At 41.9% G+C, this 27,928-nt stretch overlaps 6 protein-coding genes and 2 long non-coding RNA genes across 11 annotated transcripts; 5 read left to right on the top strand and 3 right to left on the bottom strand.

The window, feature by feature from the left end:
* Positions 1–744: 744 nt before the first annotated feature.
* On the top strand, positions 745–3,541 carry LOC114453024 (enkurin-like). The gene is made up of 5 exons (XM_028432638.1): positions 745–933; positions 2,460–2,605; positions 2,683–2,897; positions 2,984–3,130; positions 3,364–3,541. Exons 1-5 carry the CDS (start codon positions 854–856, stop codon positions 3,535–3,537), a joined length of 762 nt encoding a protein of 253 aa, XP_028288439.1. The 5' UTR covers positions 745–853; the 3' UTR covers positions 3,538–3,541.
* Positions 2,926–4,471, bottom strand: LOC114453026 (uncharacterized). The gene is made up of 3 exons (XR_003672400.1): positions 4,311–4,471; positions 3,755–4,068; positions 2,926–3,198 (listed from the first exon to the last, which is right to left on the bottom strand). It is a non-coding gene; the product is annotated as an uncharacterized LOC114453026 (long non-coding RNA).
* Positions 4,472–4,996: 525 nt separating this feature from the next.
* On the top strand, positions 4,997–6,634 carry LOC114453022 (enkurin-like). Its single transcript, XM_028432635.1, has 5 exons — positions 4,997–5,229; positions 5,553–5,698; positions 5,776–5,990; positions 6,077–6,223; positions 6,457–6,634. Exons 1-5 carry the CDS (start codon positions 5,150–5,152, stop codon positions 6,628–6,630), a joined length of 762 nt encoding a protein of 253 aa, XP_028288436.1. The 5' UTR covers positions 4,997–5,149; the 3' UTR covers positions 6,631–6,634.
* On the bottom strand, positions 6,019–10,249 carry LOC114453028 (uncharacterized). The gene is made up of 3 exons (XR_003672401.1): positions 10,125–10,249; positions 6,848–7,098; positions 6,019–6,291 (listed from the first exon to the last, which is right to left on the bottom strand). It is a non-coding gene; the product is annotated as an uncharacterized LOC114453028 (long non-coding RNA).
* Positions 10,250–10,875: 626 nt separating this feature from the next.
* On the bottom strand, positions 10,876–17,104 carry LOC114453020 (threonine synthase-like 1). 3 transcript variants are annotated; one of them, XM_028432632.1, is made up of 3 exons: positions 16,968–17,104; positions 12,279–13,679; positions 10,876–12,015 (listed from the first exon to the last, which is right to left on the bottom strand). In XM_028432632.1, exons 2-3 carry the CDS (start codon positions 13,650–13,652, stop codon positions 11,212–11,214), a joined length of 2,178 nt encoding a protein of 725 aa, XP_028288433.1. In that variant the 5' UTR covers positions 13,653–13,679; positions 16,968–17,104; the 3' UTR covers positions 10,876–11,211. The 3 variants fall into 3 exon arrangements, 2 of the variants coding, with proteins under 2 accessions (XP_028288433.1, XP_028288432.1); XM_028432631.1 differs by lacking the exon at positions 16,968–17,104 and adding an exon at positions 13,934–14,091; XR_003672399.1 differs by lacking the exons at positions 10,876–12,015; positions 12,279–13,679 and adding exons at positions 15,649–15,921; positions 16,478–16,728.
* On the top strand, positions 14,595–16,292 carry LOC114453021 (enkurin-like). Its single transcript, XM_028432634.1, has 5 exons — positions 14,595–14,849; positions 15,183–15,328; positions 15,406–15,620; positions 15,707–15,853; positions 16,087–16,292. The coding sequence occupies exons 1-5, from the start codon at positions 14,770–14,772 to the stop codon at positions 16,258–16,260; spliced, it is 762 nt and encodes a 253-aa protein (XP_028288435.1). The 5' UTR covers positions 14,595–14,769; the 3' UTR covers positions 16,261–16,292.
* On the top strand, positions 16,686–20,533 carry LOC114453023 (enkurin-like). Of its 2 annotated transcripts, none has more exons than XM_028432637.1 (5): positions 16,686–16,823; positions 19,424–19,569; positions 19,647–19,861; positions 19,948–20,094; positions 20,328–20,533. In XM_028432637.1, exons 1-5 carry the CDS (start codon positions 16,768–16,770, stop codon positions 20,499–20,501), a joined length of 738 nt encoding a protein of 245 aa, XP_028288438.1. In that variant the 5' UTR covers positions 16,686–16,767; the 3' UTR covers positions 20,502–20,533. The 2 variants fall into 2 exon arrangements, with proteins under 2 accessions (XP_028288438.1, XP_028288437.1); XM_028432636.1 differs by lacking the exon at positions 16,686–16,823 and adding an exon at positions 17,622–17,884.
* A 490-nt stretch (positions 20,534–21,023) lies between these two features.
* Positions 21,024–27,601, top strand: LOC114453243 (hypoxanthine-guanine phosphoribosyltransferase-like). Its single transcript, XM_028433042.1, has 10 exons — positions 21,024–21,113; positions 21,418–21,484; positions 21,802–21,908; positions 21,988–22,171; positions 23,585–23,650; positions 25,155–25,172; positions 25,892–25,974; positions 26,263–26,309; positions 26,391–26,467; positions 27,101–27,601. The coding sequence occupies exons 2-10, from the start codon at positions 21,452–21,454 to the stop codon at positions 27,146–27,148; spliced, it is 663 nt and encodes a 220-aa protein (XP_028288843.1). The 5' UTR covers positions 21,024–21,113; positions 21,418–21,451; the 3' UTR covers positions 27,149–27,601.
* Positions 27,602–27,928: the final 327 nt, after the last annotated feature.

A 27,928-nucleotide genomic window follows, 5' to 3' on the forward strand; every position in this document is an offset into this window, starting at 1 on the left:
GCAAGACGCTCACCTCAGGTCTTGGCTTTGTGTCCTCAAATCTCGTTGACAAATGTCTCAGCAAAGTCACAGCTTATTTTGTTGAATACTATGAAAGAAAGAATCACTTTCAGGCACATTATTCCGCAGGCTCCATAAACAACTACGGCCAGCTCGGAGGGACAAATTTAATCACTACGGAAGCGCAGTAGGAACCAATTCCCCCTGCGTTTGTTAGTTATGCATTATAATTATTTACAGAAGCTACATATTACACAGCACATTGAATCAATACGACTGTATAATTTAGGGCAACAAATGTGCTTTTAATCGCGAAAGAAATAAATATAAAACTGATTGAACGGGTGCTGCGTTCAAGTGCTCGGTTAATCTCGTAAATCATTGTTATAAAGTCGAAGGTACGATTTTAACGGGCGTTATTTTGGAAATCCATGAGTTCAAGACAATAAAGCAAAGACTAAACATTATGTGATTGTGTTTACAGCGACTGCTAAGTTGAAATCTAATATTAAAATCAGCCGGTGCTGATAATAGTATAGAACGTAGGCCAGGTCCTCCTCTGTAGGTGTGTGTGCGTCTGTAGCTAAAACAAACCCATGGTATGCAGACCACTGTGCGGACAGAATATAAAGCAAGGAGCATAAAGGTTATACGTGACAGATCAGATATCATGGGAAGACATGCGTTCAAAAATACCTACTATACCAGAATGCAACACCTCCTCCGCAGGTTGCCTAGCAACTGTCCTGCGCTTGTGTTGGCAAACAAATTCGAGCAAGCTTTTCTTCAGGTTATTATTCGGCCACAGAAACCACTCAGTTGATTCGTACCTTTTGGGTTGAAATTATTCAACATGCCTGAAGGTGTGAAGCCGCCAGAAAGCATCTACAATTGCATTCCAGAGAAAGAGCGGAAGATTGAAAAACCCCCGCTGTGAGTTACATTATCTTAGCTAACTCACTTAGCTAGCCACCATGCTAATTTAGCTAACTACTTTGTTGTTTGCTGTTTACCCTCACACACACACACACACACACACACAAAAGTATTTGATCTATGTTGGATTTACTCAACAAGGAGCTCACAATTGACTTATTTAACCCTCATGCACTGTTCGGGACATTTTTGTCCTCTGAGAGAAATTTTTCTGTTTATTTTGGCCATAACTTTGTCAATATGTGGACAAATTGAATAATTTTTGCTCAACAAGCTTAATTTTACATAATTTTTGTTAATATGATTTTAACATTTTTCATTGGTCAACAGTACACTGTGGGCAAATTCTACCCCCTAATGTGTTGTTCGGGACAAAAACGTCCCCTAACTTTAACAGTTTTAAAAATATATTAGATAAATATTTTTTTGAATTTTTTTTGCATTGACCTTTTAATTAACTTCAGTTCTAATCAACAGTAGTGAAAAAATCATTTTCCCCCAGGATTTTAACCCTTTAATCACCAATTTTATAAGGGGTGGTGCTGAAAATTGGAAAAAAAAGGCACAAAAAGGCTAATTTTTAATAGAAAAGGTGAATGTGGACTGGATTTTTTTTAACCTTTATTACAGTCTTGGTCATGTCAAACATCAGTAAAAAAATTGACTTTATTGCATTATTGGTTTTTGCACAGCACTGGATTTTCTTTTTTTCTCCCATTTTGTCCCATAGACTTACATTATAACCACTTTTTTTTGACTGCACAGCCATGGCACTACATAATCATGCATTCTTGATTGTTGGTGGTTTACCCTGTTGGTAGGAGGTAAAGTGTGATTTTTACAGTTAATATGGTCATTAAGTTGTTAACTGTAAAAATCACAAATTTTACCTCCTACCAACAGGGTAAACCACCAACAATCAAGAATGCATGATTATGTAGTGCCATGGCTGTGCAGTCAAAAAAAAGTGGTTATAATGTAAGTCTATGGGACAAAATGGGAGAAAAAAAGAAAATCCAGTGCTGTGCAAAAACCAATAATGCAATAAAGTCAATTTTTTTACTGATGTTTGACATGACCAAGACTGTAATAAAGGTTAAAAAAAAATCCAGTCCACATTCACCTTTACTATTAAAAATTAGCCATTTTGTGTGTTTTTTTTTCCAATTTTCAGCACCACCCCTTATAAAATTAAAGGGTTAAAATCCTGGGGGAAAATGATTTTTTCACTACTGTTGATTAGAACTGAAGTTAATTAAAAGGTCAATGCAAAAAAATTTCAAAAAATTATTTATCTGATATATTTTTAAAACTGTTAAAGTTAGGGGACGTTTTTGTCCCGAACAACACATTAGGGTAGTGTTTGCGAACAGTCCATGAGGGTTAAGTGACAGGAGTTGTGTTTTTTGGCTTAACTTTGTTTGTTATGAAAATGAAGAAATGATCAGTTGTATTCTTTTCTTGAACCTCTGAAATGATTTTAGTGACTGTAGTAATTGATTATTTCGGTCTGTTTGGTAAAGGTATATGTCAAAGCACAGGCCAGCTGTGCTTCTTGAGAGCAAGTCAAATAAGGATGCGAGGAGAACTATGGGACCGGCAAAAATAATGGTGTCGCCTCCTGATAACTACCTCAAGAAGCGCTCAACAGAGGCGAGAGTGTGTAAAAGTGAGTTCCCCAGTTAGGCTGTTTGATTTTCTTTTGAGTGTTGATTATCAGTTTCTTCCTTTTTTGCGTTCTTTCAGACACACCTCCCTCAAAGCACGTCCGCACTGTGAGAAAGCCACCAGTTCCTTTGAGGACTGAGGTCCCACTCATGGGAATCCCCACCAAGAAGGCCTGTTTAAACACAACTGTAATGGTGCCGAAGAAACCGCATCCTACAATTGTAGACAGCAACAAAGGATCCAAGCAGCTCCTTGAAAACTCAGGACTTGTCCCAAAATACAGCCGTAAAAAGGTGTTTTCTTGAATTACTCAATACATGGTTTAGTTACAACAGTTTTATTTCAAAACATGTCTAAAGTTTCCTCCTTCTGTTTGCAGGACTATGGTCAGGTGCCTGAGTACCTGCTGCAGCGCAATGAAGAAGAGCGAATTGCTCAGGAGAGGCACGAGGACTTTCTGAAGGAGCAGAGGGAGCAGGCATCCATGAAGAACCTGTCAGAGGAGGAGCGTCAAGCTGTCCTGGAGGTACCTAAAAACATGGCTACACAGCGGCAGTCCTTTTTTTCTGAAACAGCAGGGGATCATTCAGGCACCTGGAACCAGTGAAGAAGCACAGGAAATGAACAGAATGATTCCATTACTTTAGGGAGAGGAATGAACCTTTTCAGCATCCATCAACTATTGCCAGTACCTTTTATTGACTCCTGTTTACTCTATAAAATCTCTGAATCCTGATATTTATCTCTCTGTCCTTCTAGACCCTGAAGAAAAACTGGGATAAGGTGCACCATGAGTACCAATGCCTGCCTCTCATCATTGAAACCCTGTCGAGGAAAACCCATAAGCTCCGACTGGAGGAGGCCATGACGCAGCTGGAGAGGGACATCAACCTCTTCGAGAGGTTCAAAACCATCTACATACCCAGCAATTAATACATTAAAGGGGTCAGATTTACTCCAATAAATGTCTCTACCATTCTTCCATTGACATTACACATGTATGGCTCAGACTAACAAAGACACACTTTCAATGATAAATCTATCTTTGATTCTTTATTGATTAACTAAACATCAAGGTTTAAGTGACGATGATGATATATAATCATCATATATAGAATCACTGTGGCAGAGAAGTTACACAAAGCGTCACCTTCCTCCTCCAAGAAACGCTGTCCACCAACTGCTGCCAGTTTGGCAGACACAGGCATCTTCCATGTCGGTTCCAGAACGTCATCATCCACATCTATGAAAGGCAGCCCCAGTTTGTGGGCCACAATCTTTCCTACGGTGGTTTTCCCTGCTCCAGGAGGACCCATGAGGAGGATATTCTTGTCCCCCTGGAAGGCGGGTTTGGTGGACAGCCATGATTTTGGTGTTGATGCGGAGCTCAGGCAGAATCTGGCAGTTCTTAAAGCAAGCTGGTGTGCTCTCAGTAAACCCATTCAGGAATCTAATAAGAGCCCCCTGCGAAGGACAACAGTTAAACAGGCTTTACTAAGACCTATGAGGCTGCGACATACGTGTGCAGTTAGCACAGAACACTTAACCTACAAGTTAAAGTAGGTCTTCTTTTTTTATTTAATATTACTGAACTGACAGCCTCCTGCTTTCTTCAGAGAGCTGCGACAACTTTCCACGTGTTTTGCAGCTTGTAAATAACAAAGTGACGTTACATTGTTATTCATAGTTTTAGGCAAGACGCTCACCTCAGGTCTTGGCTTTGTGTCCTCAAATCTCGTTGACAAATGTCTCAGCAAAGTCACAGCTTATTTTGTTGAATACTATGAAAGAAAGAATCACTTTCAGGCACATTATTCCGCAGGCTCCATAAACAACTACGGCCAGCTCGGAGGGACAAATTTAATCACTACGGAAGCGCAGTAGGAACCAATTCCCCCTGCGTTTGTTAGTTATGCATTATAATTATTTACAGAAGCTACATATTACACAGCACATTGAATCAATACGACTGTATAATTTAGGGCAACAAATGTGCTTTTAATCGCGAAAGAAATAAATATAAAACTGATTGAACGGGTGCTGCGTTCAAGTGCTCGGTTAATCTCGTAAATCATTGTTATAGTGTGAAAGTACGATTTTAACGGGCGTTATTTTGGAAATCCATGAGTTCAAGACAATAAAGCAAAGACTAAACATTATGTGATTGTGTTTACAGCGACTGCTAAGTTGAAATCTAATATTAAAATCAGCCGGTGCTGATAATAGTATAGAACGTAGGCCAGGTCCTCCTCTGTAGGTGTGTGTGCGTCTGTAGCTAAAACAAACCCATGGTATGCAGACCACTGTGCGGACAGAATATAAAGCAAGGAGCATAAAGGTTATACGTGACAGATCAGATATCATGGGAAGACATGCGTTCAAAAATACCTACTATACCAGAATGCAACACGTCCTCCGCAGGTTGCCTAGCAACTGTCCTGCGCTTGTGTTGGCAAACAAATTCGAGCAAGCTTTTCTTCAGGTTATTATTCGGCCACAGAAACCACTCAGTTGATTCGTACCTTTTGGGTTGAAATTATTCAACATGCCTGAAGGTGTGAAGCCGCCAGAAAGCATCTACAATTGCATTCCAGAGAAAGAGCGGAAGATTGAAAAACCCCCGCTGTGAGTTACATTATCTTAGCTAACTCACTTAGCTAGCCACCATGCTAATTTAGCTAACTACTTTGTTGTTTGCTGTTTACCCTCACACACACACACACACACACACACACACACACACACACACACACACACAAAAGTATTTGATCTATGTTGGATTTACTCAACAAGGAGCTCACAATTGACTTATTTAAGTGACAGGAGTTGTGTTTTTTGGCTTAACTTTGTTATGAAAATGAAGAAATGATCAGTTGTATTCTTTTCTTGAACCTCTGAAATGATTTTAGTGACTGTAGTAATTGATTATTTCGGTCTGTTTGGTAAAGGTATATGTCAAAGCACAGGCCAGCTGTGCTTCTTGAGAGCAAGTCAAATAAGGATGCGAGGAGAACTATGGGACCGGCAAAAATAATGGTGTCGCCTCCTGATAACTACCTCAAGAAGCGCTCAACAGAGGCGAGAGTGTGTAAAAGTGAGTTCCCCAGTTAGGCTGTTTGATTTTCTTTTGAGTGTTGATTATCAGTTTCTTCCTTTTTTGCGTTCTTTCAGACACACCTCCCTCAAAGCACGTCCGCACTGTGAGAAAGCCACCAGTTCCTTTGAGGACTGAGGTCCCACTCATGGGAATCCCCACCAAGAAGGCCTGTTTAAACACAACTGTAATGGTGCCGAAGAAACCGCATCCTACAATTGTAGACAGCAACAAAGGATCCAAGCAGCTCCTTGAAAACTCAGGACTTGTCCCAAAATACAGCCGTAAAAAGGTGTTTTCTTGAATTACTCAATACATGGTTTAGTTACAACAGTTTTATTTCAAAACATGTCTAAAGTTTCCTCCTTCTGTTTGCAGGACTATGGTCAGGTGCCTGAGTACCTGCTGCAGCGCAATGAAGAAGAGCGAATTGCTCAGGAGAGGCACGAGGACTTTCTGAAGGAGCAGAGGGAGCAGGCATCCATGAAGAACCTGTCAGAGGAGGAGCGTCAAGCTGTCCTGGAGGTACCTAAAAACATGGCTACACAGCGGCAGTCCTTTTTTTCTGAAACAGCAGGGGATCATTCAGGCACCTGGAACCAGTGAAGAAGCACAGGAAATGAACAGAATGATTCCATTACTTTAGGGAGAGGAATGAACCTTTTCAGCATCCATCAACTATTGCCAGTACCTTTTATTGACTCCTGTTTACTCTATAAAATCTCTGAATCCTGATATTTATCTCTCTGTCCTTCTAGACCCTGAAGAAAAACTGGGATAAGGTGCACCATGAGTACCAATGCCTGCCTCTCATCATTGAAACCCTGTCGAGGAAAACCCATAAGCTCCGACTGGAGGAGGCCATGACGCAGCTGGAGAGGGACATCAACCTCTTCGAGAGGTTCAAAACCATCTACATACCCAGCAATTAATACATTAAAGGGGTCAGATTTACTCCAATAAATGTCTCTACCATTCTTCCATTGACATTACACATGTATGGCTCAGACTAACAAAGACACACTTTCAATGATAAATCTATCTTTGATTCTTTATTGATTAACTAAACATCAAGGTTTAAGTGACGATGATGATATATAATCATCATATATAGAATCACTGTGGCAGAGAAGTTACACAAAGCGTCACCTTCCTCCTCCAAGAAACGCTGTCCACCAACTGCTGCCAGTTTGGCAGACACAGGCATCTTCCATGTCGGTTCCAGAACGTCATCATCCACATCTATGACAGGCAGCCCCAGTTTGTGGGCCACAATCTTTCCTACGGTGGTTTTCCCTGCTCCAGGAGGACCCATGAGGAGGATATTCTTGTCCCCCTGGCAGGCGGGTTGGGTGTGCTCTCAGTAAACCCATTCAGGAATCTAATAAGAGCCTCTCCCCCTGCGAAGGACAACAGTTAAACAGGCTTTACTAAGACCTATGAGGCTGCGACATACGTGTGCAGTTAGCACAGAACACTTAACCTACAAGTTAAAGTAGGTATTTAGAGTCTGCAGTCTTCTTTTTTTATTTAATATTACTGAACTGACAGCCTCCTGCTTTCTTCAGAGAGCTGCGACAACTTTCCACGTGTTTTGCAGCTTGTATAACAAAGTGACGTTACATTATTTCGATAAGGTTCATTTGGTCTTCACCTATTTATGAACTATGATAGAATTCTTTTTAGTCAGACCTGTGTCTTGTGTTAGTTCATAAATAGGTGAAGACCAAATGAACCTTATCGAAATATTACGAACAAGTTTTGGACAACAATGTGTCAAAGATTTCCGACGCCTGGAGCAGCTGGAACAAAAAAGGGCACGCTATCGCAACCACCTTAAATTCAACCTGAGATGCCGAGACGAGGGAGTAACACCACCAAGCTTGGAAGTAAAAAACCCCATCCCAACCCAAAATGCAAATAGGATAATAGAGAAAACCCGCACAGCGCTCCTTAAAGAAAGGATACGCTGCACGACAAGCAAAATAACCAACATCAACACAGAGATAAAAACACAAACGGAAGCTTTCAGACTGAAATACCCCACGGAAGAAAACACACAGAAACTCGTAAAAGAACACCTGAGGCAGACGCACGAAATATTTTTTGAACGGACAAAGGTAAGACACATCAAAAAACTGGACAGACTAATAACACGAAAACAACATAGAAATAAGGACACAGACGAAGCGGAAAAAGAAAAATGGGTCAAAAACATCTCACAACATAGCAACATAGGGTATGCATTTTGACTGTGTTGTTAGATCACAGCTTCTTCTTCATTTTTTCCTTGAATTAATAGAGTCTGTGTTGGACCTGTGTTGTTTTATTTCCAGTTGCTATATTTGTTTGGGTTTAGGCATCCAAACTACTTGGTTAAGTAACAACAATATGATTTAGGTCACATCTGTGAGGGGATCATGCGAGGGAGTTTTCTTCTTCTGAATGATTAGGGAGAGAATATAGGTCGCCGCTCGCCGCTTGCTCTGCACAAAGGTTAATGTGTGTCAGCACCACGTGTTGTCTCCAGATGAAATATGTGGTGTTTTAAGGTAATCAGAGTGCAGGGATGACATCACTGTCACGCTGTGAGTGTCGGGTCATTTTATAAAAAAGTCTGTGAAAGATAAATACACTATGTAGCGCTCTAACGTTCATGTATTTATGTAAATCTGACCACCAAAAGCTGGTAAGATGGCAGCGGGGTAGGGGGCTGTGGGGGTCTGATGTGATGTTAATCAGGATCTCTCACTACCTTTTTATTCTAAACACTGGCAATTATGTTAGGCAACTGCCAATAATGTAACAGAGGTCTTTGGAGTGTTGAGACCATAATTAGTGGCGGTATTTTTCGGCCAAGATTTTTTATGTTTTGTGTTCCTCCTGTGGGTTTTGTTCTTGGCAGAGTGGAGGAGCTTCTGAAATGTATTTAAACTGTCAAGGGACAGTAAAAAAATCACACTGAAGCAACGCTAATAGGCATCACTGGGGATGGTCTGAAGCTGGATGGAGTCAGTTCATTTAGAAAAGTCACTTATTATACAAAGGAGCTTCACGTAACTACGAGATGAGTACTCAGAATGTGTCTTTTGAAACCTGATGGCTCTGCTCCATTGCTGTGTCAGTTATAATCTCAGAACATGGACAGAAAATGAGCTGGATGCAGGGATCTTTACGAACAGACCCCTCAATTCAACCCGCCTCACTGGATCTTCTCTCCAAACTCCTCGGATGCCTTAATTTCCTCCTCTCTCTTTTCTATTTCCCTCCACTGTGAACAGAGCAGTTTCCATTATGCCACAGGTTCACATTAAGGAGATGGGAACAGGCTGGTATCTGCAATTATCCTTGCTCAGCCAGCCGTGGGTCACTAGGTGCCGAGCAACAGCTGGCTCTCTCTTCCCCCTCGCCGCTCACACATACGCACAGATCCATGCACCTGCACACCACCCTCCTCTGCCTGCAGACTCCTTCCCACCCATTCTTCACATTCACCTGCCAAGCAGTTTGATTAATAAGGCCAGCGCTCACAGCGAAGCAAACCGCAGCCGCAGATGGGAGGAAGGAACAGAGAACTAGCACAGAGTCGGTACAGAGAAGACTACAGTATGTGACCACATACTGTGAAACACATTCTTGCATAGCAAAAAAAAGAAGTGATCCGTCATCTTGTCAGCATGGAAGGCACAGGAGTACAGCCAACAGTGTGAGTGACACACTGCTGCAGTTAGACAGTGATCCAGATCTGAGCTGAGATTTTTCAAAATAAAAGACAAACACTGGCTCTTTTTTATGCTGTAGGCTAATAGTGACACATTGTACAGTGACAATAATGACACTTTTATGGAGGCAACAGGTTTAGTTTTGTTTGTGTAACTTTAAATGAACTCTTACTGATAGCTTAGCTTAGTTAGCCTACAATAACAGAGGCTAGCTAACTGTACTAGCATGTTGTGTCACTAGAAGTATGTTGTTTTGAGGCAAAGTGTAATCAAACCTTTTATTAACTGTTTTTAAATCATGTTTATGAGCCTATAAACAGCATGTCTAACATTAGCTTAGCCAGTTACTTCAGCTAGCTAGCTGAACCCGACATTTGTACAGTTTTAGTCTCTCCAGCTGGTGTGATGCCTTTACTTTGATGTTTATAAATCTCCATTAGAAACAGCAACTAGGCTAAGCTAACACATACTTAGTGGTTCATATTAGCCTTGCTGGTTAGCATACTTGGAGCAGCATAAAGGTCAACAAACATAAAGTTTTATAGTACTTATAGTACTATAAGCATAAATCTTCATTTTGTAAACACAGGTAGTGCAACCAGCTACTGAGGAATGGAGGCTGTTGGCAGCTAGCATCACATGTGCACAGGTTATCATGGCCACAGAGGACAGAATGATAATAGCAAAGACAAAAACCATTTTACCTCTGACTTCCTGCAGACTGAGACAGTGATCCAGATCAGAGGGCATACTGGCAAAGTGTTCTGTCAAATCTGGCCGGACTTTCCATCTATTTTAACAACTGCAGTCATAAGCAATCCCGGAGATCTATGAAACTTATCTTCCTCCTCCTCCTCCTCCTCCTCCTCCCCACGGCTGCTGAGGCAGCACCTGGATTCAAATGACTTGACACACAGCCACAGAGACAGGATTCATTTCTGAATGCTCCTGTTATGGATGGAGTGTGGCGTTGGAGGCAAAACTACCCTCAGATCTGCTTTGGGCCTCTTCAGATCTATGAGAGATGCAGTCTTCTTATAAGTCTGAACAAAGTTTACATTTACAAACTGGTCCCATTGCATAAAAACTATATTAATTATTAATTACACAGTATTTATATAAAAAGGGAGGACATGGCCTCAGTTACCCATTGTGTAAAAAGGAAATTCAGTTTAGGAGTCAGTGGACACTGAGACGAGGATCAATACATTAGCTGTACTTCACTACCACACTGAGAAATGCACCTTGTTAGCCTTCAGCTTCCTTCCTATCGGAGAACACTAGCAAAATTACACACAAGAAAAAAAACCCATTACTTATTAGTGTTTGGACAAAATGTACCTGAACACAGTGACACTATATTAAAAATGTATTGAGTTCAGTGAATAAGTACACAACCTGATTTTAAGAAGATAATTATCTCTCTGATCACAGATATTGATTTTTACCTCACACTTTAGGAGTGTGTTTGCCCTTCTTCTTACAGAAATACCCATATACTGTTACTGGAATGCTGGCACCACTTGCCCAGAGGTAGACATCCCCATCTAGTGGGCCAAGAGTCCAGATAATCATGTAAAGAAATGTTGCATAATCAATAAACTGAGTAATAAAACTGTTTAAAGCTCCATTACAGGGTATTTTCAACCATGTCATCTCAGGGAGGGTCTGACCTTTAAACACACAGGACATCACTGACATGGCCTAATAACACAACAGCACATTGGCACAGAGCTAACAGACACAGTGTGCTTAGTAAATATGGATTTAATCAATTTATGATGGACTAATCTAAATAACTTTCAGGAAACAGTCCTGTATCATGCTCTCCACTTCTTCTACCATCACGCTGTAATCAGCCTGACAAACAGTGTGTTTCGTCCTGCCGCCCTCCTTCAGGCACTGCATCATCTCTCTGTGCATTGTCGGTGTGGATGCACTGAGCTCCAGTGTCTTCAGCTGCTCCACAGGATCCTCTGGAATATTTTGGATTTGTAAAGCTTTGAACACAGCGGGAGCAAATTTTCCATAGTGAGCAGTAGAACAAAGCACCACAGGGCAGGAGCCGTCCTGCAGCCTATCAGACACGACTTTTGCCACGGCGGTGTGTGTGTCCATGACGTATCCCGTCTGAGTGTGAGTGCTCTGGATGGCGGCCAAGCAGTCTTCCTCTGAGCACCAGCTAGCCAGCACTTCCTGCTGCATCCTGCCAAGGAGAGGCTCAGGAACCTGAAAGTGCTGCTGTCTGTCTAAACGTGTGAACAGGTCCTTGACGAGGCGACCGCAACCGCCTGAGACGTGGTAGATAAACCTCTCCAGGTTGGAGGATTTCAGGATATCTATAGCGGGTGAGCTGGACAGCATGAGAGGCCGTCCACGCAGATCATACTCGCCGGTGGTGATAAAGTCTGTGATGACACGGTTGTGGTTGGATGCGCAGATGACTTTTCTTATCGGAATGCCCATTTGCTTGGCGTACACAGCCGACATGGCATTGCCAAAGTTGCCAGTGGGGATGCAGATATCGATGGGCTCTCCGAACTTGATAATACCATCTCTGCACAGATCCAGATAGGCAGAGGAATGATAGACCACCTGTGAGAGGAGGAGAGGTTAACAGAACTCAGTGTGATATAAACATAGGAAAATAACATGTAAATCACAGTGTAGCAGCTCTGCAACTGAAAATACAGCCTAAAAAAACGAAAAACGAAAAAAAGTGCTTCTCCAGAGGAGGGCGCTGCTGTTTTATAGTTCAATTTTCTTTCATTCAGCATCAGATGCTTGAGTGTACATTACCGGACACCGCAACATGATCTGTTACTTGGTTCCCCCTGACTCAGATAATTCAGGCTCACCTGTGGCAGCAGGCGTGCCCAGTTGATGGAGTTGGCGGTGCTCAGGACTGTCCCGAACTCCACAGCGAGATGCCCCGTCAGTCCTGACTCACCAAACATCCTCTTAATGGTTCTCTGACAGAAGTCAAAGTCCGACAGGACGCCGACAGCTCTGGCATTTCCCTCCTTGTAGCTCGTCATCTGCAGCTTCTGAATCTCACTCACTCCTCCCTCTGGGAAAAACACCAGCACGCCGGTCCGAGTTCCGTCGGCACCGCTCAGTCTGCTGAACCCACTGAGCACTGCGCTGCCGGTGTCTCCAGACGTGGCTACCAGGATGAGGTAGTTGCACATAGGTGGGAGGCAGTGTGTGAAGAGCTGAGGCATCAACTGTAAAGCCAGGTCTTTGAATGAGGCGGTGGGGCCATGAAAAAGCTCCAGAACGTACTGATTGTTGACGAGGTGTTTCACAGGCGCGACTGCTTCTGTTAAAAAGTTTGATCCATATGCATTGAATATCATTGTTCTAAGATCCAGAGCAGACACGTCCAGTGGGTGGATGCACTTTTCGAGTAAAACTAAAGCTCGTTCAGGGTACGACATGCCAGCTAATCTCATCCACTCACGTGCATCCATCTTTGGGAGGCCATTTATGGGAACATAGAGGCCTCCGTCTGCTGCCAGACCTTCAACAACCACGTCACTGAAGTGTGTTTTCTGATTGGACAAACCTGCACTGTCACACCTTGTTGATACATAAGTATCTTCATCGTGGTTCTGATATCTCCGTACAGCCTTCAGCACCTTCTCCGCCACCTCCTCCACCGTGTCTCCTGTTCCACACAGCACCCGCACATCCAGCCATTTCTCATAAAACTGTGTCCTGTACAGCAGAATATCCTTCATGGGTACCCCTGCCTCCTGACCCACTATCCTGTTCACCTTCATCCTTGTGAGCCTCTGTATGATGTCCTCACTGTCTACATCCAAGTAGACAACCAGCCCATTCTGTCTGATGTGCTGCATCGCCTCAGCATGAAGAGGGTTTGAGCCTGTCAGGGACACAACACACCCAGAGGCAGAGAAGTTACACAAAGCGTCACCTTCCTCCTCCAAGAAACGCTGTCCACCAACTGCTGCCAGTTTGGCAGACACAGGCATCTTCCATGTCGGTTCCAGAACGTCATCATCCACATCTATGAAAGGCAGCCCCAGTTTGTGGGCCACAATCTTTCCTACGGTGGTTTTCCCTGCTCCAGGAGGACCCATGAGGAGGATATTCTTGTCCCCCTGGAAGGCGGGTTTGGTGGACAGCCATGATTTTGGTGTTGATACGGAGCTCAGGCAGAATCTGGCAGTTCTTAAAGAAAGCTGGTGTGCTCTCAGTAAACCCATTCAGGAATCTAATAAGAGCCTCTCCCCCTGCGAAGGACAACAGTTAAACAGGCTTTACTAAGACCCATGAGGCTGCGACATACGTGTGCAGTTAGCACAGAACACTTAACCTACAAGTTAAAGTATTTAGAGTCTGCAGTCTTCTTTTTTTATTTAATATTACTGAACTGACAGCCTCCTGCTTTCTTCAGAGAGCTGCGACAACTTTCCACGTGTTTTGCAGCTTGTAAATAACAAAGTGACGTTACATTGTTATTCATAGTTTTAGGCAAGACGCTCACCTCAGGTCTTGGCTTTGTGTCCTCAAATCTCCTTGACAAATGTCTCAGCAAAGTCACAGCTTATTTTGTTGAATACTATGAAAGAAAGAATCACTTTCAGGCACATTATTCCGCAGGCTCCATAAACAACTACGGCCAGCTCGGAGGGACAAATTTAATCACTACGGAAGCGCAGTAGGAACCAATTCCCCCTGCGTTTGTTAGTTATGCATTATAATTATTTACAGAAGCTACATATTACACAGCACATTGAATCAATACGACTGTATAATTTAGGGCAACAAATGTGCTTTTAATCGCGAAAGAAATAAATATAAAACTGATTGAACGGGTGCTGCGTTCAAGTGCTCGGTTAATCTCGTAAATCATTGTTATAGTGTGAAAGTACGATTTTAACGGGCGTTATTTTGGAAATCCATGAGTTCAAGACAATAAAGCAAAGACTAAACATTCTGTGATTGTGTTTACAGCGACTGCTAAGTTGAAATCTAATATTAAAATCAGCCGGTGCTGATAATAGTATAGAACGTAGGCCAGGTCCTCTGTAGGTGTGTGTGCGTCTGTAGCTAAAACAAACCCATGGTATGCAGACCACTGTGCGGACAGAATATAAAGCAAGGAGCATAAAGGTTATACGTGACAGATCAGATATCATGGGAAGACATGCGTTCAAAAATACCTACTATACCAGAATGCAACACGTCCTCCGCAGGTTGCCTAGCAACTGTCCTGCGCTTGTGTTGGCAAACAAATTCGAGCAAGCTTTTCTTCAGGTTATTATTCGGCCACAGAAACCACTCAGTTGATTCGTACCTTTTGGGTTAAAATTATTCAACATGCCTGAAGGTGTGAAGCCGCCAGAAAGCATCTACAATTGCATTCCAGAGGAAGAGCGGAAGATTGAAAAACCCCCGCTGTGAGTTACATTATCTTAGCTAACTCACTTAGCTAGCCACCATGCTAATTTAGCTAACTACTTTGTTGTTTGCTGTTTACCCTCACACACACACACACACACACACACACACACACACACACACACACACACACACACACACAAAAGTATTTGATCTATGTTGGATTTACTCAACAAGGAGCTCACAATTGACTTATTTAAGTGACAGGAGTTGTGTTTTTTGGCTTAACTTTGTTATGAAAATGAAGAAATGATCAGTTGTATTCTTTTCTTGAACCTCTGAAATGATTTTAGTGACTGTAGTAATTGATTATTTGGGTCTGTTTGGTAAAGGTATATGTCAAAGCACAGGCCAGCTGTGCTTCTTGAGAGCAAGTCAAATAAGGATGCGAGGAGAACTATGGGACCGGCAAAAATAATGGTGTCGCCTCCTGATAACTACCTCAAGAAGCACTCAACAGAGGCGAGAGTGTCTAAAAGTGAGTTCCTCAGTTAGGCTGTTTGATTTTCTTTTGAGTGTTGATTATCAGTTTCTTCCTTTTTTGCGTTCTTTCAGACACACCTCCCTCAAAGCACGTCCGCACTGTGAGAAAGCCACCAGTTCCTTTGAGGACTGAGGTCCCACTCATGGGAATCCCCACCAAGAAGGCCTGTTTAAACACAACTGTAATGGTGCCGAAGAAACCGCATCCTACAATTGTAGACAGCAACAAAGGATCCAAGCAGCTCCTTGAAAACTCAGGACTTGTCCCAAAATACAGCCGTAAAAAGGTGTTTTCTTGAATTACTCAATACATGGTTTAGTTACAACAGTTTTATTTCAAAACATGTCTAAAGTTTTCTCCTTCTGTTTGCAGGACTATGGTCAGGTGCCTGAGTACCTGCTGCAGCGCAATGAAGAAGAGCGAATTGCTCAGGAGAGGCACGAGGACTTTCTGAAGGAGCAGAGGGAGCAGGCATCCATGAAGAACCTGTCAGAGGAGGAGCGTCAAGCTGTCCTGGAGGTACCTAAAAACATGGCTACACAGCGGCAGTCCTTTTTTTCTGAAACAGCAGGGGATCATTCAGGCACCTGGAACCAGTGAAGAAGCACAGGAAATGAACAGAATGATTCCATTACTTTAGGGAGAGGAATGAACCTTTTCAGCATCCATCAACTATTGCCAGTACCTTTTATTGACTCCTGTTTACTCTATAAAATCTCTGAATCCTGATATTTATCTCTCTGTCCTTCTAGACCCTGAAGAAAAACTGGGATAAGGTGCACCATGAGTACCAATGCCTGCCTCTCATCATTGAAACCCTGTCGAGGAAAACCCATAAGCTCCGACTGGAGGAGGCCATGACGCAGCTGGAGAGGGACATCAACCTCTTCGAGAGGTTCAAAACCATCTACATACCCAGCAATTAATACATTAAAGTGGTCAGATTTACTCCAATAAATGTCTCTACCATTCTTCAATTGACATTACACATGTATGGCTCAGACTAACAAAGACACACTTTCAATGATAAATCTATCTTTGATTCTTTATTGATTAACTAAACATCAAGGTTTAAGTGACGATGATGATATATAATCATCATATATAGAATCACTGTGGCAGAGAAGTTACACAAAGCGTCACCTTCCTCCTCCAAGAAACGCTGTCCACCAACTGCTGCCAGTTTGGCAGACACAGGCATCTTCCATGTCGGTTCCAAAACGTCATCATCCACATCTATGAAAGGCAGCCCCAGTTTGTGGGCCACAATCTTTCCTACGGTGGTTTTCCCTGCTCCAGGAGGACCCATGAGGAGGATATTCTTGTCCCCCTGGCAGGCGGGTTGGGTGTGCTCTCAGTAAACCCATTCAGGAATCTAATAAGAGCCTCTCCCCCTGCGAAGGACAACAGTTAAACAGGCTTTACTAAGACCTATGAGGCTGCGACATACGTGTGCAGTTAGCACAGAACACTTAACCTACAAGTCAAAGTAGGTCTTTTTTTATTTAATATTACTGAACTGACAGCCTCCTGCTTTCTTCAGAGAGCTGCGACAACTTTCCACGTGTTTTGCAGCTTGTAAATAACAAAGTGACGTTAAATTGTTATTCATAGTTTTAGGCAAGACGCTCACCTGAGGTCTTGGCTTTGTGTCCTCAAATCTCGTTGACAAATGTCTCAGCAAAGTCACAGCTTATTTTGTTGAATACTATGAAAGAAAGAATCACTTTCAGGCACATTATTCCGCAGGCTCCATAAACAACTACGGCCAGCTCGGAGGGACAAATTTAATCACTACGGAAGCGCAGTAGGAACTAATCTCCCCTGCGTATGTTAGTTATGCATTATAATTATTTACAGAAGCTACATATTAAACAGCACATTGAAACAATACGACTGTATAATTTAGGGCAACAAATGTGCTTTTAATCGCGAAAGAAATAAATATAAAACTGATTGAACGGGTGCTGCGTTCAAGTGCTCGGTTCATCTCGTAAATCATTGTTATAAAGTCGAAGGTACGATTTTGACGGGCGTTATTTTGGAAATCCATGAGTTCAAGACAATAAAGCAAAGACTAAACATTCTGTGATTGTGTTTACAGCGACTGCTAAGTTGAAATCTAATATTAAAATCAGCCGGTGCTGATAATAGTATAGAACGTAGGCCAGGTCCTCTGTAGGTGTGTGTGCGTCTGTAGCTAAAACAAACCCATGGTATGCAGACCACTGTGCGGACAGAATATAAAGCAAGGAGCATAAAGGTTATACGTGACAGATCAGATATCATGGGAAGACATGCGTTCAAAAATACCTACTATACCAGAATGCAACACGTCCTCCGCAGGTTGCCTAGCAACTGTCCTGCGCTTGTGTTGGCAAACAAATTCGAGCAAGCTTTTCTTCAGGTTATTATTCGGCCACAGAAACCACTCAGTTGATTCGTACCTTTTGGGTTAAAATTATTCAACATGCCTGAAGGTGTGAAGCCGCCAGAAAGCATCTACAATTGCATTCCAGAGAAAGAGCGGAAGATTGAAAAACCCCCGCTGTGAGTTACATTATCTTAGCTAACTCACTTAGCTAGCCACCATGCTAATTTAGCTAACTACTTTGTTGTTTGCTGTTTACCCTCACACACACACACACACACACACACACACACACACAAAAGTATTTGATCTATGTTGGATTTACTCAACAAGGAGCTCACAATTGACTTATTTAACCCTCATGCACCGTTCGGGACATTTTTGTCCTCTGAGAGAAATGTTTCTGTTTATTTTGACCATAACTTTGTCAATATGTGGACAAATTGAATAATTTTTGCTCAACAAGCTTAATTTTACATAATTTTGTTAATATGATTTTAACATTTTTCATTGGTCATCAGTACACTGTGGGCAAATTCTACCCCCTAATGTGTTGTTCGGGACAAAAACGTCCCCTAACTTTAACAGTTTTAAAAATATATCAGATAAATATTTTTTTTTTAATTTTTTTGCATAGACCTTTTAATTAACTTCAGTTCTAATCAACAGTAGTGAAAAAAATCATTTTCCCCAGGATTTTAACCCTTTAATCACCAATTTTATAAGGGGTGGTGTTGAAAATTGAAAGAAAACCGCACAAAAAGGCTCATTTTTAATAGTAAAGGTGAATGTGGACTGGATTCTTTTTAACCTTTATTACAGTCTTGGTCATGTCAAACATCAGTAAAAAAATTGACTTTATTGCATTATTAGTTTTTGCACAGCACTGGATTTTCATTTTTTCTCCCATTTTGTCCCATAGTCTTCCATTATAACCACATTTTTTTTGACTGCACAGCCATGGCACTACATAATCATGCATTCTTGATTGTTGGTGGTTTACCCTGTTGGTAGGAGGTAACATTTGTGATTTTTACAGTTAATATGGTCATTAAGTTGTTAACTGTAAAAATCACAAATGTTACCTCCTACCAACAGGGTAAACCACCAACAATCAAGAATGCATGATTATGTAGTGCCATGGCTGTGCAGTCAAAAAAAATGTGGTTATAATGGAAGACTATGGGACAAAATGGGAGAAAAAATGAAAATCCAGTGCTGTGCAAAAACTAATAATGCAATAAAGTCAATTTTTTTACTGATGTTTGACATGACCAAGACTGTAATAAAGGTTCAAAAAATCCAGTCCACATTCACCTTTACTATTAAAAATGAGCCTTTTTGTGTGTTTTTTTTTCCCAATTTTCAGCACCAGCCCTTATAAAATTAAAGGGTTAAAATCCTGGGGGAAAATGATTTTTTCACTACTGTTGATTAGAACTGAAGTTAATTAAAAGGTCTATGCAAAAAAATTTCAAAAAAATATTTATCTGATATATTTTTAAAACTGTTAAAGTTAGGGGACGTTTTTGTCCCGAACAACACATTAGGGTAGTGTTTGCGAACAGTCCATGAGGGTTAAGTGACAGGAGTTGTGTTTTTTGGCTTAACTTTGTTTGTTATGAAAATGAAGAAATGATCAGTTGTATTCTTTTCTTGAACCTCTGAAATGATTTTAGTGACTGTAGTAATTGATTATTTCGGTCTGTTTGGTAAAGGTATATGTCAAAGCACAGGCCAGCTGTGCTTCTTGAGAGCAAGTCAAATAAGGATGCAAGGAGAACTATGGGACCGGCAAAAATAATGGTGTCGCCTCCTGATAACTACCTCAAGAAGCACTCAACAGAGGCGAGAGTGTCTAAAAGTGAGTTCCTCAGTTAGGCTGTTTGATTTTCTTTTGAGTGTTGATTATCAGTTTCTTCCTTTTTTGCGTTCTTTCAGACACACCTCCCTCAAAGCACGTCCGCACTGTGAGAAAGCCACCAGTTCCTTTGAGGACTGAGGTCCCACTCATGGGAATCCCCACCAAGAAGGCCTGTTTAAACACAACTGTAATGGTGCCGAAGAAACCGCATCCTACAATTGTAGACAGCAACAAAGGATCCAAGCAGCTCCTTGAAAACTCAGGACTTGTCCCAAAATACAGCCGTAAAAAGGTGTTTTCTTGAATTACTCATTACATGGTTTAGTTACAACAGTTTTATTTCAAAACATGTCTAAAGTTTCCTCCTTCTGTTTGCAGGACTATGGTCAGGTGCCTGAGTACCTGCTGCAGCGCAATGAAGAAGAGCGAATTGCTCAGGAGAGGCACGAGGACTTTCTGAAGGAGCAGAGGGAGCAGGCATCCATGAAGAACCTGTCAGAGGAGGAGCGTCAAGCTGTCCTGGAGGTACCTAAAAACATGGCTACACAGCGGCAGTCCTTTTTTTCTGAAACAGCAGGGGATCATTCAGGCACCTGGAACCAGTGAAGAAGCACAGGAAATGAACAGAATGATTCCATTACTTTAGGGAGAGGAATGAACCTTTTCAGCATCCATCAACTATTGCCAGTACCTTTTATTGACTCCTGTTTACTCTATAAAATCTCTGAATCCTGATATTTATCTCTCTGTCCTTCTAGACCCTGAAGAAAAACTGGGATAAGGTGCACCATGAGTACCAATGCCTGCCTCTCATCATTGAAACCCTGTCGAGGAAAACCCATAAGCTCCGACTGGAGGAGGCCATGACGCAGCTGGAGAGGGACATCAACCTCTTCGAGAGGTTCAAAACCATCTACATACCCAGCAATTAATACATTAAAGTGGTCAGATTTACTCCAATAAATGTCTCTACCATTCTTCCATTGACATTACACATGTATGGCTCAGACTAACAAAGACACACTTTCAATGATAAATCTATCTTTGATTCTTTATTGATTAACTAAACATCAAGGTTTAAGTGACGATGATGATATATAATCATCATATATAGAATCACTGTGGTCTTTAACAAGTATTTGGAAACTGCTTGGACCTTCTGCAGAGTATTACAGTTTTCCTGGAAGTGCTTCTTCATTCTCTCCTTCCTTACCAGAGTGTGTTCTTATAGAACTATCTAAGTATTGTTTATCAGTTTTATTTTGACGGAATAAAATGTACTGCTTCGAAAAGGAACCAAAGATTGGTTGGTCATTTTCTCCTCATTCCCCACAACAGTGGCCTGTGATGCAGCCAGAAGCCAGCATAGCATCACATGAAGCTGATTATCCATGTAAGTCTCAGCCACTAAAACAACGCTTTCCTTTTTTTTTTTTTTACACCAAATGACTAAAGCATGATCCCACACTGCATGTGGCCGGCCAGGACGTCTCTGGATGTCTTTTTCTTTTGTTAGTGGGCACAGAAATCAAGGCAGCAGAGTGGTAAGTAATGATGCAGCGATAAAGGATTCCAAATGTTTCTTATCCAGGGCATTCTCTACATCTCAAAGAGAAAGGACACTGTCTTCTGAGGACAACAATGTTCACATCTTAGAGAGGAAAGATGGTTTGAAAGAGGAGTCAAGGAAGCATCTATGTTAAGCTGGATGATGTCTGAGGTGGTGGACTCAGACATCATATTTCTACCACTTTCAATGCAGCTTCCATCCATTCCTCAGAGGAAAGTAAAAACCCATTATTTTCTCAGGTTTTTGTCCAGTCAGCTGTTGTGTGTGTGTTTCCACAGAAAGTCACGACCACGTGGAGTGTTTTCAGAACAGATGGACAACGCAGGAATGAAAAGAGGAATTGTGGTAAGATTAACTGAGCTGTTGTGTATACAGTAAATACAATGAAGCCATAATTTATTGTTTAAAAAGGGGTTTTATTTTATGTAAAACAAATGCGTACATCTTGTTTAGAAACAGTTAAAGTGGGTATCCCGGGTGGATTTGTACTTTGCTAATTTAGTGTCTGCTTTCACAATGCATAGTGCTTCATTTTCACTGCTAAATGTTGAATCTTAGTGTCTCTTTATGCGTGACTTTGTGTAGAAAAATGCTCCAGAGATACACCTGCAGCAGTTTATATTTCTTCAGAAATACCTTGATCAATTCCCTGTTTTCTCTAGATTAAAGATGACTGGCCAGGCCACAGTCTGGACCTGTTTACCTATCCTGAACACTACCACGAGGACATAGACAGTGTTTACATTCCACATGGGGTAATCATGAACAGGTACAATAACAACACGTGTGTAGAATGAGATATTTAGTCAAGTCCTGAGGGAAAAGTAACAATGCCACCTCTCCTAAAGGATAGAACGCCTGGCACGCTACGTCATGGATGACTTCGGAGACAACAACATAATGGTGCTGTGTGTGCTGAAGGGAGGCTACAAGTTCTGCGCAGACCTGGTGGACTTCATCAAGATTCTCGGATCCAACTCCAACAAGTACCTGGAGACACGTGTAGAGTTTATCCGGCTGAAGAGCTATCTGGTAGGCTTTCACAGGTCACAGATGTCCAACAATGCTCTCTGTCAGACATGAAACACCTGGCCTGCCACCAAGCCTTTATTTCAGCAGCACGTGGTTCTTTCTCAAAGTTGACTGAATGATTTAAAAGAAAAAAAACTGATCATAAAAAGTTTAATATAATCATTCTGGGGGACGTGGCAGACTCTTACTTTGACCACCAGGTGTCACTGTTGTTTGTATTTAGTGAGGAACATCAGCCAGGACACCTCAAGGACGACTCACTGAGGAGCCCGTGCAGAGCTCAGCTCATGAAAATACCACGCTGCTAATTGGTCTTGTTGCCAAGAAAAACAGCTCATGACAGCGTCCAACACCTGGAATGTATAAACTCTGGAATTAACAATATAACAGTGTTTACAATGACATCATTTTTGCAATTGTCTTTGCAGTCACTCGTTACATTGCGGTGTGTTTTGGCACAGGCTACGCCTCTGATTTATATTTCTCTGCATGGGGTCGCATGTCTTCACTCCCTTTCCAGCATAGGAGGGGTGAATCTATTCAAACTGTGCTGAGGTCATGTTGATGATGATGTCTCATGAATTATTACAAAGCAAACATAAAACTGACAGCAATCATACAATCATCATATTTACATTTAGTCACCAAACAACATGGCACTAAGTGGCATCTGCTGTTACCACACTGCAGGACAGAGTGATTAGTGCTGCCCCCAGGCTGCTGCTGCTGCTTTTATATGTGTGATACATCTGAAGCTCTCTGTGTCTGTCCGGCAGGGACAGAAGCTGCCGGGCTTTGTTTACATTGTGAGATATGTTTGATTTGCCTGCATTAATGCTGCAGGTTGCTTTGTGCTTGTTAAGAAACATGCTATAGTAGTACTGTCAAAATGAAATGGTGACCACTGATTTTGAAGAATAGCTCAAAGAGAACAGGTCAGGTGATCAGTGCAGGATGACTCACTCCCTTATCTGAGAGGTCAGCATAGACCCCTGTAACAGTGGGACCCTCCTCCAGCAGCAGCGCTTTGAGAACAGAGGCGGTCACCTTGATGCAGACCTCACTGATTTAGAAACTCTGGCTGTTTCCACCATGTGGATGGTGGATCCAACTCTCATCAATGGTTACAAACAGCTGCAGAAATGTCTCAGAATCTGCCACACAAAGGCAGATTGTCTCTTGACATGTTCAGTGTACTTCCCGAGGAGTTTTAATCACCCAATGCACTGACAAATTCAGAGGTTGTTATGGCAGAGGTAGCTGATGACTGCAACGTTTCAACTTTTCAGAAACACTTCAAACTTTCTGCATTTGCAAACCTACAACTCCACACTTTAACCTCAAACAAAGCCTGTGCCAGAATCAACACTGTTTACTACAATTTGTGGCAACTTCTTATCTATCCCTCTCCAGAATGACCAATCAACAGAAGACCTGCACATCATAGGAAGCCGGGATCTGTCTTTTTTGCATGGAAAGGTATCTGTGTGTGTTCTGCCATTTTAACAGTCTAAGGTAAATAATAGAGTTGTAATAATAATAATAGAGACTGTTACATAATTCCACTTTAAATGTAAATTTAAACCAACATCTGAAACTTGTTCTCCACAATCTCGAGGAGAGATATGGTCCCATCAGGATGATTGACTTTCATCCCTGTTGAGCTCTGCCAGGAAGGGCTGGGGAGTCTGCAGAGGACGGGGGCATCATGAAGAATTATCCCCTGTCACCACTGAGATAGGCAGAAGACAGAAATGTTCCTAAGTCAGCTGAATAGGTGCACAAAAATGCCCACACGCATTTGCTTGGGGAAAAAAAACACTGACGTTGAATTCCTCTAACAGAGCTGTCAAAATGTGCTTTGGCTAAGATGCATTTTTTTTCCCCCTGCGGGGTCAAAAAGGTCAGGGGAAATGAAAACATAGAGGCTGACAGGCTCCCTACACAGAAAACATGAATCACTGAAGTCAGCGCTCTGTGCCATAAGACATTATTTTTGATGAAAACATTCAATGCAGTCCTCCTACAAAGTTACATATAGCATGTACTTAATGTTAGTCATTAGTCTCTGTCCTGTATTCAACCTCATTGAGGTGAGGTTGACTCACAGCTCTGGGTGCTGAGTGCTATTGACACTGCCTCTTTGGCACCTTTTGTACTGTGGTAATAGCATCTTAATGGCATCCCAGTAAAGGTAAAAGTAGAGAATGGAAGCAGGTGAATGAAAGACGGCCATATTGGAAGTTCTTATGTTCCCAAGTGATATCAAAATATTCTGTTTCTTTAAGACATCATGAAATCAGATGAGGCATTGTGAGTCATGCACTACATGTCTGTTGATGACAGGGAAAACAGGAAATTGTTAAAAAAAAAGTGATCATATCCAGATTACTCATATGCATAAACACAGTCACAATAAAACCTGTTATCCAGAGATCCTAGGAGAACTATTCCAAAGAATGAGGCTACACACAGTCAAATGATGGCTAATGCACCGTTGTTGGCTGTACAGTATGTTTACACACAGCATACAGGAAGACAGGTTGTGTGAGTTGTTTTGTATCCCTGTCGACTCCCAATTTCTGTGTTGTGTAACAGTGTTCAGGTGTAGAGCAGGAACATTGGCCGGACGCCCCCGCATTCTCTCCGATCTCTCTCCCCAAACCATAGATACTCCCAACTGGTCTCACAAAGAGCCCCACAGACCAGAACAAGAACTCATTTGAAACCCTGCAGCAGGGAAAGTGTGCGACACCCGGACACTCCGAAGTGACTTTTGCTCACTGTAGGCACAGATGTTGATTACTGCAGGGAAGAGAATGGGCTGTCTGTGTGTTTTTGTTAAGGCTCTGAAGATGCTGCCAACATTGTTGCTATAGATACCATTCAAGGAAACAAGTCGGCCTTTATTTTCACTTTGCATGAGTTCAGATCAAAGGTGATGTTTCACTAATGTGCTTCTGTTTTTTTCCATATTACCAAGTGCGTGCTCATTGTAGAGGTGAGTGTTTCTTTCTAGTGCACTTTATTTCCGCCAAGTAATTCCGTTAAATCACCACCTTTTTGTTGCCTTTGTGATATCTTGTTTACGCTCCTTTGTCTGGTTAATTGAGGAACACTGTGCTAGTGTGTGGTTTTTGTTCCAGCGAACGACAAAAGAACAAACAGTTTTCTTCTTTCAGATCAAGTTTCAGTTGTAAAAGTTTCTGGATGCAAGTCAAAAACACACAATAACACAGTTTCAGGAAGATTTTACAACAACAACAACAACACGCTGTGAAAAGTCTTCATATTATACCTGTATTTAATGTAATGCACGCAGATAGCTTGGAACAGCTTCAATAACATCTGCTAATAACTAAATAACACCAACATCTTTTTACTTGTTTATGAAAGGCCAGTTCCCTATAAACAAAACCTTGTCCCTAGCAACAGTGCATTACACATAGCAATTGTCTGTTCCTAAAAATATTAACCTGCAGAAGTTACTGCAGTGACAAAGAGATAAACAAGTTAGTATATTGGATCATATTAGCTGGTAAAATAATATGAGCTAACCATTTTGCCATAAGTGCTTATTTGCAAACAGCAAGCCAACCAATGTAGCGTTAGAACCTTTTCATTTTAGAATAAATATGTTTCCATTCACAGAACTTTTCCTCTGTCCCGTGTTCCTCCCTCTTCATCTCTGCCTCTTCCTTTGCTCTTCCCTTCCCTCAGGCCATCGTGGACACAGGAAAGACCATGAAGGCCCTTCTTAAGCATGTGGAGACCTTTCAACCCAAAATGGTCAAGGTCGCGGGGTGAGCCCAGTATTGTCTGTCGTGTCGTCTGTGTTTCCCTACCCCCTCAAAAGGGGAAGTGTGTGAAGAAGATATCACTTATCCACGGCAGTCCACACTATCTCACGTCTGTGGGCTGCTCCTATACACACCACTACCAGGATCACAGAAACAAGATAAACATCTCCCTTCACATACACGGCTCGAGTTCTGTGCGTGTTTCCTTTAGCGCGTGATAACACTGCACAGCGGCTTGTTGACATGATGTTTGTCACACAATGACACAGTAACTACATAAATGTGTTTCAGGTTGTTGGTAAAGAGGGTCCCAAACATGGCCGAAAGCCTGACAGACTGTAAGTATCACCCTCACACCATACACAGCCACTCCACACAACCACTGTCTGTGTCATTTATGTCTGTGTATGCTTTACTAGATGTTGGGTTTGAAATTCCTAACCGCTTCGTTGTGGGCTATGCCCTGGACTACAATGAGTACTTCCGTGACCTGAATGTAAGTCCTCCTTGTCGCTACACACACACACACACACACACACGCTCTTTTTTTGTTTTTTGAAGAGCGAAGAGAAAGGTATGAAAGGGACACAAGAGGAGAGTAAACACAGTAAATCAAAGAGATGCACTCCTCTCTCTGAAACCTAAACTCACCCAACAGGTATCCTCCCTGCCTGAGGACACTTTACATGTAGGCAAAGCAGCTCAGATCGCTTCGGCCTGCGCGGGTGCTTTCCTTATGTCTGTAACGACATGGCCTCGGTTTACCCTCTGACTGGGGTTTGGTATTCATTACGAAACTTTGTCAGACTGTGACCTGTGGAATGTGGAGGTTAGGATCTCATTATCAGGGAGAGCTGGAGCTTCCCCCCTCTTATCTGTCCTCATCCCACAGAGGAAATATGAGTTGGACCCCTGGGAGGCTCAGAAGTTAGATTAATGAATGTGTCATATCTACATACAGGTTTTTATTGTGTCGTACTCAATATGGAATTCCTCAAAGCTCAGAGTGATGTTACGCAAATATTTTTCCATTAAATGCAAAGATTAGAACATACAGCAGGGAATCTGTCAATTTAACCGTGAATAGGCACCAGTTCATTCTCCTCCCTCCCTCCTCTTCTCCTTTCAGCACATCTGCGTCATCAGCAAAACTGGAAAGATGAAGTACAAAGTCTGATTTATTTCTGTCAGCTCACTAAATGCATTGAAATATTTACTCTGATGCAGTTTCTTCCCCGCCCTTGCTTTTAATATATATTACTGAGATGCACACAGGAACAAAGAAATGATAAGGAAAGACAGGCTGCCCACCAGGAGTGGACGTTGGTGACAGATGGAGAGAGCTTATGGACGCTGGCATCACCGGTGCCTGGACAACGCCCACTCTGACTCATGGAAAAGGCACAGTGGGTGTAGCAGAGTCTCCACACCACACTGTGTCCGTTTGTTTCCAACTTTTAAATCCAGGCCTCGTGGAAATTACAACCCAATGCATGGGGATTAGACTATTAATATGACAAAGACAGCATTTGTTGTGTAACAGTTTACTGTAATGCAGACTCATTTACTGCACATATAAAGTTTGGGTACACCTTACCTTTTTCTTTTTTTTTTAAACAAAAAAAACATTTTCTGGGCTCCTCTATTCACAAATCTGTCTTGTAGCTTTCCTGGAGGCTTGTGCATGTTAAACTATGTGCAAGGCTGTATTCACCTTCACTTGCTGGAAGTTTCTCTGACTCTAAGCACATAAAAAAACATTATTGACAACTTAACAATTAAAAGTATCTTACTGAAAAATGTTTGTTTTTATGGATTATTCTATTTTATAATGTTAAAACCACTCCCAAAGAACACATTTTAAAATAGTAAGCCCATCTAAGTCATCAAGTTCACTACCCTAAAGCAAACACATAGCATATAACAGCTTATAAAGTCAGATCAGCATAATTAATGC

The sequence above is a fragment of the Parambassis ranga genome, chromosome 20 (genome assembly GCF_900634625.1).
Source record: "Parambassis ranga chromosome 20, fParRan2.1, whole genome shotgun sequence".
Taxonomy (NCBI): domain Eukaryota; kingdom Metazoa; phylum Chordata; class Actinopteri; family Ambassidae; genus Parambassis; species Parambassis ranga.